The sequence below is a fragment of the Triturus cristatus genome, chromosome 6 (genome assembly GCF_964204655.1).
Source record: "Triturus cristatus chromosome 6, aTriCri1.1, whole genome shotgun sequence".
NCBI classification, from domain to species: Eukaryota; Metazoa; Chordata; class Amphibia; order Caudata; family Salamandridae; genus Triturus; species Triturus cristatus.
In genome coordinates, this window is record NC_140589.1 from 1,830,220,607 (window position 1) to 1,830,231,977 (window position 11,371).

Consider the following 11,371-nt stretch of genomic DNA (forward strand, 5'->3'; position numbering starts at 1 on the left):
TATACAAGGAACTCTGGAGTGCTTTTAAAACTGCTGCCCTGCTACAAAACTGCCCCCCGTAACAAAAGCAGCCCCCCACACTTCCAGCCTCCAGGGGAAATGCCTGATGCCCAGTACGGCCTGTCCAGTCTTGACTAATATGGGCAAAAGACAGACATATAGTGGCATTGCATCTACTTAGCCCAGAAGGAGGCCTGAGTAACTCTATTATCTCTCGGCATAACTGCAGTGGGTCGCCAAACCGTTTGCGGTATCTTCCTCAGCCAAACTAATTTTGGTGAAAAGCTAATTCCGACTCCCTGAGATTACAGCCATGATGCTAGCTCCCAAACAGACACAGAAGGAACTCCGGTGCCTACTAGGGTAATCGGATGGTAGTAGGTGCAGTATGTGAGTCCGGTACCCTGGGACATTTTCAAATATTACTCAAGATCACAGGATACCACCAGCTCAGTCGTTAAACTATGGGGGACTAGTTGGGACTATGCACACGAAGTGGGGAGGGGACATCACCACAAAACCACCTCAATTTAAATCCAACCTTGCGGTTTTGAGGTATTATTGGTCACAAGATATAGGACGCAATATCACTTACAAGGGAAGGGACTCAATTTTGAGAGGCACATTCTGAACATATAGGAATGTGAGATTCAAACTAAAGCAGATTAATTTCCAACATAGAACGTACCTGACACCCAAAAGGGTATCCAAAATGTATCCCTCTGAAATGTCTGACTGCACGAGATATGACCTGAGGTAGCGGACGTCTTTGGTATGGTCTAGATGTGCAGAGGTAATAGGAGAATCTTATGAGAAACACAGAAGCACACTAGAGAAAGCAACAGGTAGAACAAGGCTCTCGATACCTGAAGTTGGGCTACTTGTGTTGATGGCGCAACGCAAGAGAAAGAAAGTGGGAAGCAGAATCATTCACTTTGTACTAATAGTCAGATGGTGGATAGTGCAGACCTGGATGTCCCCTAGGGATCTTCGGCTCAAACAGTGGACTCCGCCTTTCAAGACACTGGGCAATTTAGAGGGAAAAGAAACAAGGAAACTGTACTAGAATGGGAGGAAAATCTACTATAATTAAAAAATGCTACTGAGGCTGATAAACCAACCTAAAGATAATAAAGTGCAAACCTAGACTGAAGCCAGGAAATTGGGTACATGTCACCCACCACCAGTGGAACTGACTTCCCCCTGAGACCCAACCTCCCAATACACCCAGTAGGCTTAATAGTCTGAAAATGTGACAGTAACACTCACTTAGGTCAATTTGTAAGGTATGGATTGTTAGTGAAGTACATATTTAAGAGATACTCACATTGGTATACAAGAACAAGATGATCATATAAGCACTTTTTTCATTGCAGTGGAAAAAAACATTATATTTTATGGCCATGATTACAATTTAAAAAACAATAAAAGTTGTGTGGGGAAAAAACCTGAGAACCGTTGAACTTTAGTTACTAACAACCTTACGTGTTATTTTCCAGGCGCCCAGGTGGACGACCATGTCCCGAAACGAGCGTCTGCCAGGATCCTCGCTCCACCAGGAGGAAGGTCCAGCGGCATCTGGTAATACCGACTCACCCAGCCTTCTCCTCAGTCCCTGCCACCCCGCCCTACCCCACCGCCACCGCAACCTATCCTCGTCGAAAAGGGATGCAACAAAAACACACCACTATTCGCCAACGACTGCCGCACCACACAGAATACAAGCCTGCTTTGGAATGAGAAATGATATGACCGCCAGACCGTTGTCGCACTGTCCTTGAAACTCTTGAAATCAGCAAAACATTTATAAACAAGCACTCTTTGTTTTTCAATCAAAGAAATTCCCATCGGATGTTGTCATTGTTCTTGTCCCTTGGAAAGGCTTACCAACACTCTGTCAATGGAGGATGGAACGGGACGTAAGGGAGCGAGGAAATCCTTGCACTAGAAGCCATGTCAGAAACAAAAGTGGGCGGATGATCTCCCGGAGAGGGAAGCCATCTCTGATGCTGGTAGTGAAAAGTGTCCTCAGAGATCAATGTGGGGATATGCACTGTATCTGTCTGATCAAGTTTCCGGTATACAGGGATTGATTATCGTTTCCGGTGATACCATTAGCTGGCATTGTTAGTGTTGATGGCCTTCTGCCACTGTGCCATAGAAATGCACCAACAAGTTGGTCATCACCATGAAACGTTTATGGATAGAGGTATAAAAATATCACCCCGACCGTAATTGGTGAGTGAGACACAGGGAGCCAAACGTCTGTGCCTTGATTTCCAAGGGGGCGGGCAGGTGGTGCCACTGATATTACTGTGATGCATATATTCTTACTTAGTCAGTAACCACTTGATTGCATGTCTGTTAAAATCTGTTCTTTGTTCACAGTGTTGGCAGAACTCTAGAGTACTCTTCACCAGAGGCTTCCGACTGTTTATGTGTAAACCTGAAGGCCTTGCGAAACGCAATTGTTTATCACAGCGACTTTTCAATCCCCCTTCTGTTTTCTAACCATAACCCTCATTTCTGCAGCATCCATACCGTGCTCCCCAAATTCTAAGACAAAAGAAAAAGACAACACTAGATTCCATAGACACTGTCTGCAAGGTTTGCATTTTCTGTTGTGGGGCCCAAGATCTCTCAGTACCTCCTTCAAAGACATGGCTAAACCTGTGTGATTAATGGAGGATTCTGAAGGTCTTCTCCTGACTGAACGCCTCAGCTGACTAAGGGGCTTATTTACAAGCCCCTTGCACCGCCAGTACGTCAATTTTTCCCATATTAAATGTGATGCACCAATGGTAAATCAGCCTCTAAGTTTCGTCTAAATTGATCTAGTTGTTTGATGTTCAAACACTGAAGAGAGTTACACATATTATGAATACTTCATATATCCACCAGTTGCGATGTGTGTCTGTGCCGTATGTACTGCACTGGGCTGTAATGCCCGACTATGAAATTCTTCCCTTTACTAAAAGATGGTGGATGCCTTTTGGTGTATGAGACGGACAGGCTGCATTTCCAAGAAGGTCCAAGCTGAACGTCAGAATTCCACATCGTGGGACTTACTAGCATCAGATTGTTTTTCTCATGAGAAAACGGCACTGGTAAATGATTTTGATTTACATTGGAGTGTGTTGATGATCCCAAAACTCAGAGTGTCTGTCATGGGATTGGACCTCCACTTCCAATTCTGAGCCTAATTGTGCAGCTAAACCACAGGGTTTCCTGTCCAAACCTACCAGAAAAATGGCTTGCCGGTAAACGTTATAGACAGATATATCTGCCTGAACTTCAATGTATCTTCTTGATTGGACAGCAAGATGCCTGCTATTTAGTCCAAATGCCTCTGAAATGGATACAGATGATGCAAAACAGAATTCGTTGCCGTAATGGATATACATTAGAGGAAGCAAAATGTTTTTAGTGAGTCCAATGTAGGCGTAATCAATGATGTTAACTCACAGCCGCAGGCTGTTCTATGTGTAATAATCAAAAACAAAATGAAGCTTAACCTTCTCCAGTTTTACAGATTATCATTTGTTTTTCCTAACCCACTGACCCTTTCAGTGAGTTGTTTAATGTACGCATTGATACTAAGGATTAATCAGTGCAAGCAATGGCCATTGGTAGTCTCATCGTCTAGTGCAGTCACTTATTGGTTAGTTTCACTTTCACCAATTAAGGTTATAGACACTGCTGGTAGTCAGAGCAGCAAGGCTGCAGGTAAGCGAGCAGGTAGCGGGTTAAAGTTGCCCTTGTCGATTGCAGGTAGTATTACAGATTCAAATAAATTTAGGTGTGTGTCCCTAAGGGGGATGAAAGTACTGATTGTTACTAAAATCTATAAAAAGCTTGTTATTTTCAACTAAATATTTCAACTAAATATGGCTCAAACCCATAACTTCTATACATACCTCTGAACTAGATCAGTAGGTTTCACAACTTGCCATTGAACTTAAACTGGACTTCCTAAATCAGCCAATCTAATTGGGTGATTTGCAATTTACAATTGTAAATTAGATGATTCACATTCTAAAACTGAGATCGGTCAATCAAATTGTCTGAATCTCTAATAATAATTACAGTAGTTCAAATGTTGGCTGGCTCATTGTTTAGCACTTGACTTAGGGAACCAAATTTGTTGATTTGAAGCATAAGCGAGCAGTTAGCCAATGTGCATGGTTGACTGTCGAATAACGTGCATTAGTCAATCAAATTGACCGATGTAAAACTTACACAGTGATTTAGCCAGTTAAGTCAAACATATGTGTAAACATAAGAGCCACAAATAGCCAATCATATTTGGTTATTCAAAGCTAACAAATTTAATTACGCAATCTTACTGGATGATTGATATCTTACAACTTTATTCAACTAATTAAATTGGCTGAATAAAATCTGAAATGCAATGCAGTTGTTTTTGTGATCTTTCCATCAAGCCAAACAGACACCTTTCTTCCAAAGATGTTCTCATTTAGCCAGTCCATCAGACTGAATCAGAGGTTCAGGAAATAGGTGCGCCTGATATATAGGTTTCAATGTGAATTTACCAAATTGCCAAATTGAGCTTCTATACCCATCTAAACCCTGGATGTAGAACTTTATCAAGCTAACCAGTTTAGCTGATTCATAATGAGCGCTTCCTTGTTACTTTTGAAGTGTTTATTCTAATTTGCCGGTGTACGAGTTACAACAGATCTTCTTAACTTCGTAATGTCCAAGCAAAGCTGCTCCAAGATCCAGAGTGACGGTACTGTATCTTGTTGAATGATGGGTGTTGCTAAAGTACCTGATCAACTCTTCCTCTCCAGGAGAGCCAGTCCCTTCCAATGGACAATCTATCCCACAAATGTTGAAAGTCTCACTGAGTTTACATGAATTCACTAAGCCAATGTGCCTCCATGCATTTTTAACTCAGAGCTAACCTGATCCCGACAAGGCAAAATCGTGCTCAGCTCTTGGGGCAGCCCCATGACTGACCAAAGAAACTTCTTAACTTATGGCATAGTGGTTGATTTCCACATGTTTCAGTTAAACATGTTTCCCCATCACCTGTAAGCCACTAACTACTAAATTCATCTGTCAGTGATCATAACACTACATATTGCCTGGCTGCCATAGCTCTATCCACCAAGAAGACAAAGTCCTGTTCCCTGAAGAAGGCCGGCCTCTTTCAACACTCCGTTCCCACCAATGTCCAACCCCTGCGTGTCTTTCAAGAAAGGGTCAACACTTGAAGTCCAGACTGGTGTGCGGATTTCTTTTTTTATTATTTTTCTTCGGCGTTTTATATAGCGCAAACTTGACCCGGTATCGGGTATCAGAACGCTTTACAGAGCACCAGTTGTGTTACATGAGGACACATTCATTTTTGTTAGGCACGGGGAGATTAAGTGATTTGCCCAGAATCACAGGATGTTCAGCGTCAATGCCGAGACTCGAACCCGGTTCGCCAGATTCGAGGTCAACCGCCCTAGCTGTTAGGCCAACTCCTCCCCCCAGATTAAGTACTGTTTACCCTTTCTGTGGAATCCTTATTGTATCAGGATCCAAGTGAGTCATACAAATGTGATGTGAAAGTATTGGAATCAGCTTTAAGAACATGGAGAGGGTTTTTGGAAGAGGTCGAATTATCACTGAAAAATTCAATATCTGCGAGGAGTCAGATAATTTGAAATAGTTCTATTAAGATCAAACTGCATCTACCTTTATTTAAGTTATGCTGTTTATTGCAGCACCTGACTGATACAATAAGGACATTTCTAATGGCCAATTGGAATTTAATTATTATCGATCCCTTTGCATGTTCTCGCCTTTGCCAGAAATGACCCTAGATCTAGCAGCAGCATCAAACGATCGAACCTTCATACTTACGAGGTGTTTAGAGGCCTTATCAGGGTCAATTCTCAGTGCAGCTTCATCCTGTCAATCAAAGGTGCTGCTGGGCTGCGCCATGAGCGCTGATTGTTGCAAGGCCTACCCTATCCTCACGTGAAACCATAACTGGTGGTTGTATGTCACAATATCAAAGGGTTAACATCCACCTACACATAGAACGACTACAGAATTTTGAGTACCATGATAACGTCAAGGTAAGCGTGTTTAGAAAAGTATAGAGTTACTATTCTTAATCTTTAGTACATGTTGATAGTCAATATTGTGTAGTTAATACGTGTGCAGGACAACATGAAAGCTTCAGTGTTATGGTAGAAATTTTTTGTAGCTCTCTCAATCTTCCTGCAAATTATGGGGCTTATTTACAAGCCCATTGCGCCTCAAGGCGTAAGGAGGCGCAACGAGGAGAAATACTTTTATTTCTCCTCATTATTTCCTCTTTCTATGTGTAAAAAGAGGAAAATGCCTTTAAACATTGTTTTTGTGCTGAAAGGCATCCCTTCCTGCACAAAAACAATCATCCCTGCAGCGCAGGCACACTTGCAAAATGACACAAGGGGTATCTGTGCTGGCGAACGGCAGCTGTTTGTACGCTAACACGGGGAGGACAGGAATGTGACGTATCTTGTACATGCAGTGCATTTTTGCCCTTTTATTTTGACGTACAGTGGTGCAGCAGGAAGGTTGTTGCACTGCCGTGCATCAAAATATTGTATATGAGTCCCTTTTTTTTTTCATCAAATGCGTTCATCATTCACATGCAGATGGTTTGCAAAGTTCCTATGTTGCCACGTCTTTCCCTGAATATCACTTTGTAGATTCTAGCTGTCTTATGTCGAATCCCTTGCAGAAGCTTACGTTTTGTGCCTGAGCACAGTGGAATGGAGTGAACATTGATTCTGCAAAATAGATTTATTTATGTGTTTGCGCTATGGACTGGGAATACACTACAGTCTAGGCATGCAATATTATTATTGTTATACACTATACCTGAACACGATTCTCCACGTGGGGCTCACTAAACACATTATAACCACCCAACGGATATTTGTTTTATCAATCTCTTAAGGATACAAAGTCAGAACCCATCAACTTTGATTAGGTGTTGCAATTTACTCTAACAAATCGTTAAAGTGTGTCCTCAACCTACAGCAGTCTTACTGATTTTGTTACAGTCATGGCACCATTTTAAAAGGTTCTATACATTAAAACACAACAGTACTGCTAAGTCACAGTCAGATGTGAGGTCAAACCAAGGCCAGCTCTTTGTCACCTCTGGTTGAATAAACCAGGGATATTCATGGATTGTCAATGGCTATCATTAAAATAGGAAAGTTTTGCATGCAAGAGCTTCAGAGTTCATGACCTTGTAAGACACCAATAGCTTGGCCAGGTTTGCGCCTCGGTGCGTCTGTCCAATATCTTGAAGCATGATGCTAGATTGACATCTACGCTAGAGTGGTGTCTAGTGGTATCTAGTATGGATAAATTACTGAAAAGTTGCAGTGTTTGTAGATGATAAAATAGTCAGTCATATCTCAATCTACCACAGATGGTTTTTGTCAAAGACAACACCCCAATGCTTTTCCTTTAGTAAATACTTGATATTCGACAATTAGACTCTGCGTTCTTTGATCCCTGTATGACGGAACAGAAGAAGCTGCTTATAACTCCTGCTTCATGGAAGCGGATTCATTTTAATGAGAATGGTCATGAAAGGTCCATTCGGGTCAACTCTTCCCCAACGGTACGCAGGCCCTTCTCAGCCTGTCTTTTCCCAGGTGCCACACTCATCCTGCCGGAGGATGGACGGCAGACCCAGAGAAGTCATCGCACTGCAAGAGGGGCAATGTCACCATAGACAGGTCTATGATGTTGCAGCAGGTAGGGAACGGGCAACTGATATAAATGTTGTCTTTATGCACGGATGTGTCGGCAGATCAGAGTGGTTGCTGATTAGCTAACGACCATGATTAACTGCCCCCTAATTTGATTTGCAGAACTACAACCAGTGCCATATATATGATATAAGGCATAGAGTCGATCTGGCAGTCTGTTGAACCAACGTAGTTTTGAGCATCCTTGCTTTTCCACTGATTTCTTGGCCTATCCTTGCCATGTTATGTGTGTGTATGTTGAAACTGCAGTAAGTTGTACATGTTGTGATAGAAACACTGTCTTCACTAGACCTTGTGCTGCAAGAATGTTGTACAGTTACATGACTATTTATACTTTCTCTCGACTCCACGAGATAAAACAGAGAAACAGGTAGAATGAACGAAGCTGGGGTGAAACCAAAATGCTTTTTTTGTATTTATTTCCACGGAACTTGAAACCAGTGGCTCATTGTTTGGTTTTTGGGTCATTCCAAAGCAAGGAAACAAGAAATGAAACACATGCAAAATACAGTACGTCAGAGTTATGGTGCTAAGAGTGTGTCAACACAACGATCACACCACTTCCCTGTGCTGTAGCCTTCTGTTTCCGAGAGGGAAAACATTTTGGTTCTGTTACAAATTTTCATTAAAATGTTGCTAATTCTCTTCCTTCTGGTCATGCCGTGTGCTTTTGTTCTTGGAGTGGGTGGGGTCCTCAGTTACTGTCCGAACAGTGACAACTGTGGGTACACTTTCTCAGCGACGGGCAGCACAGATCGGAGGTAGGGGGTCGTGCAGGGGCATTTTGGATGCGAGGGAAACGGGTATAAAAAAATAAAAAACGTACCTTCTCGCCGCTTCTCTCTTCCGTAGTCCTCCCTCCCAGGCCTCAACAGGAAGCAGTCAGCCAATCACAACACTGACTTAGCAGCATTGTGATTGGTCTGAGCGCTGTGTTGTGGCACTCAGATGCTGACTGGGAGCCTGGGCATGTGCTCCACGCAGGCTGTAATGCAACCTGTATGGAAAATATGCTAAGTGCTCAAGACTGTCTGGCCGGCCCGAGAGGGCTAGCCAAGCAGTCTTTACGCACTTAGGAGGGTGCTACCATACCTCCCCTGCCCCCGCCCCTCACCCAAAGCTGTGGAAGTAGGAGAATATTGGGTAGAAGGGACTACAGTGTTGTAGAGTAGAGTGACAGAACGGAGTAGATTGTAGTAGAGTAGAGTGGCATAGAGTGAAATAGTTTAGGAGAGTGAAATGGCATAGAGTAGAGTCTTGTAAAGTAGAGTGGCATAGAGTGGAGCAGTGGAGTGGAGTAGTGTGTCGTAGAACAGAGTGAGTTTAATGGCATGGAGTGGCATAGAGGAAGTTGCGTAGAGCATCGTAGAGCGGGGTAGTGTCGTAGAGTGACAAAGAGTGGAGTGGAGTAGAGTTTAATAGAGTAGATCGTCAGAGGAGAGAATCATGGAGTGGAGTGTCATAGAGTGGGGTGGACTAGAGTGAAGTGGTGTAAAGTACAGTGGTGCAGAGTAGATTGATATAGAGTGCATTGGGTTTGAGTAAAGTGGTGTATAGTCCACTGGCGTAGAGTGCAGTGACATAGAGTAGAGTGGTGCAGAGTAGACTGCAGTGGAGTAGAGTGGAATGGCGTAGAGTTCAAAGGCGCAGAGTGGAGTAGAGTGGTGTAGAGTGCAGTGACAGAGTGAAATGATGTAGAGTAGATTGTTCCAGAATAGAGTGAAATGGTGTAGAGTGGAGTGGTGCAGGGTAGAGTGCCGAGTTGTAGAGTAGAATGGCATAGAGTGCAGTGGCATAGAGTAGTGGGGTGTAAAACGCAGTGGCGTGGAGTGCAGTAGTGCAGAATAGATTAGAGTGGAGTGCTGCAGAGTAGAGTGGCGTGGAGTGTAATGAGGTAGAGTGCATTTGTGTAGAGTACAGTGCCATAGAGTTGAGTGATTCAGAGTAGAATGTAGTGGCATACAGTGCAGTCGCATAGAGTAGAGTGACATTGAGTGCAGCGGTATAGAGCAGATTGGCACACAGTACAGTGGCATAGAGTGCAACAGTGTAGAGTGGCACACAGTGAAATGTAGAAGAGTGGAACAGAGTGGGATAGAGTAGGTTGTTTCAGAGTAGAGGGAAGGTGTGCACAGTGTAGTGACATAGAATATCATATAGTGCCTTGTTGTAGAGTGCAGTGGTGCAGAGTGGATTAGAGTGACTTAGAGTGGATTGGTGTAGATTGCAGTGACGATGAGTGCAGTGGTGCATAGTAGAGCAGTGTGGGGTAGAGTGCATTGGCAAACAGTAGAGTGGTGTAGAGTAAAGAGGCATCAAGTGAAGTGCCATAGAGGAGTGGTGCAGAGTAGAGTGCAATGACAAAGTGTGGAGTGGAGTGGCATAGTGTGAAGTGGTGCAGAGTATACTGCAGTGACAGTGTAGAGTGGCGTAGTGTAGAGTGGTGCAGAGTAGAGGCTAGTGGAATAAAGTGGAGTATGCATGGTGTGGTAGAGAGGTGCCATTACAGACAACAGATCTTCAATTGAAATGATCATTACACTTGCACAGACATACTGTCTTACTGATAAACGTATACAGCGGGGGGTGGCCAAGCAAGATGGCAGGACTGACGTGAACCGCTCCAGCTCCGCCGCCGGGAGCGGCTTTTGAGCTCCAAAGTGACTGATCTACGCAGGAATCGGTGTTGGACAAGGTGGGGAACCACGGGAGCCCGATGTAAGCAGCTGGTCCACAGAAAAATCAAAGATTTCGTCAGAATTGTCCGCGCGGCAAGAACCACCAAAATGGCGCCAAACCCCTGAGGCCGCCGCGTCGAACTCCGACGGACGGGAAGGGCAGGGCGCTGCCTAATACGGAGCTGTGGTGGCATTGGAGGGGCACTGAGCGTTATATAGACTGCCAGCAAAAGGACTTACCGGCTCATACGGCATTGCGGTTGCGGATGGGACAGGGAGTCAGATGCCCCGGGGCTCTTGACTGCCGTGGTGGCTGAATACTGGAGAGAGCCGGATGGGGTGAGTACGAGGCGCATTAGCTGGGATACGCTCGCTGGCATTTTCTAAGGCCAGTGAGGTGCAGCTATAGTGAGGGAGGCAGCAGCAGGTGAGGACCCGATTCCCTCCTTTGGAGAGCCTGATCCCAAGATGGCGGCCGCAGCACAAAAGCGGGCAAACCTAAGTCGTGGAGGCCCGGGAGACACTAGATAAGAGGGAGGTCACAAGCTGGAGGCCCCTGGGACCACAGAGAAGCAGAGGGAAGACCAGACGCGAGGAGAATTTAGAGCTGTGGCCAATGCCCGACTCTAAGGTGTCCGCCACTGGGGACATTTGACACGTGGAGCTAATTCTCTCACACGCCGGAGGAGCATTAATGTGCAAAACGGGACTTCCAACGAAGGATCGCTACAAGGCCCAGACGCCGTGCACAGATGCCCAAGTAAGCAGCGGGGTCAGTGGACTCCTCGTGGAGACTGGAAAGTGCATCTATGCCACCAAAAAAGGCCAAGACTAAAGTATCATAATGTTTCACTCCTACAGAGAAGAAACAAGTGCCTGAGCAGGGGAACGCCGGAG

At 44.5% G+C, this 11,371-nt stretch overlaps 1 protein-coding gene across 2 annotated transcripts in view; it reads left to right on the forward strand.

The window, feature by feature from the left end:
• The window catches only part of DPYSL5 (dihydropyrimidinase like 5), a 330,106-nt gene extending 321,662 nt beyond the window's left edge, over positions 1-8,444 (forward strand). For both annotated transcript variants that reach the window (XM_085613221.1, XM_085613222.1), the window contains one exon: positions 1,500-8,444. In XM_085613221.1, coding sequence (XP_085469347.1) covers positions 1,500-1,585 — 86 coding nt within the window. In that variant the 3' untranslated portion in view covers positions 1,586-8,444. The remainder of the gene's footprint in view (positions 1-1,499) is intronic.
• Positions 8,445-11,371: the final 2,927 nt, after the last annotated feature.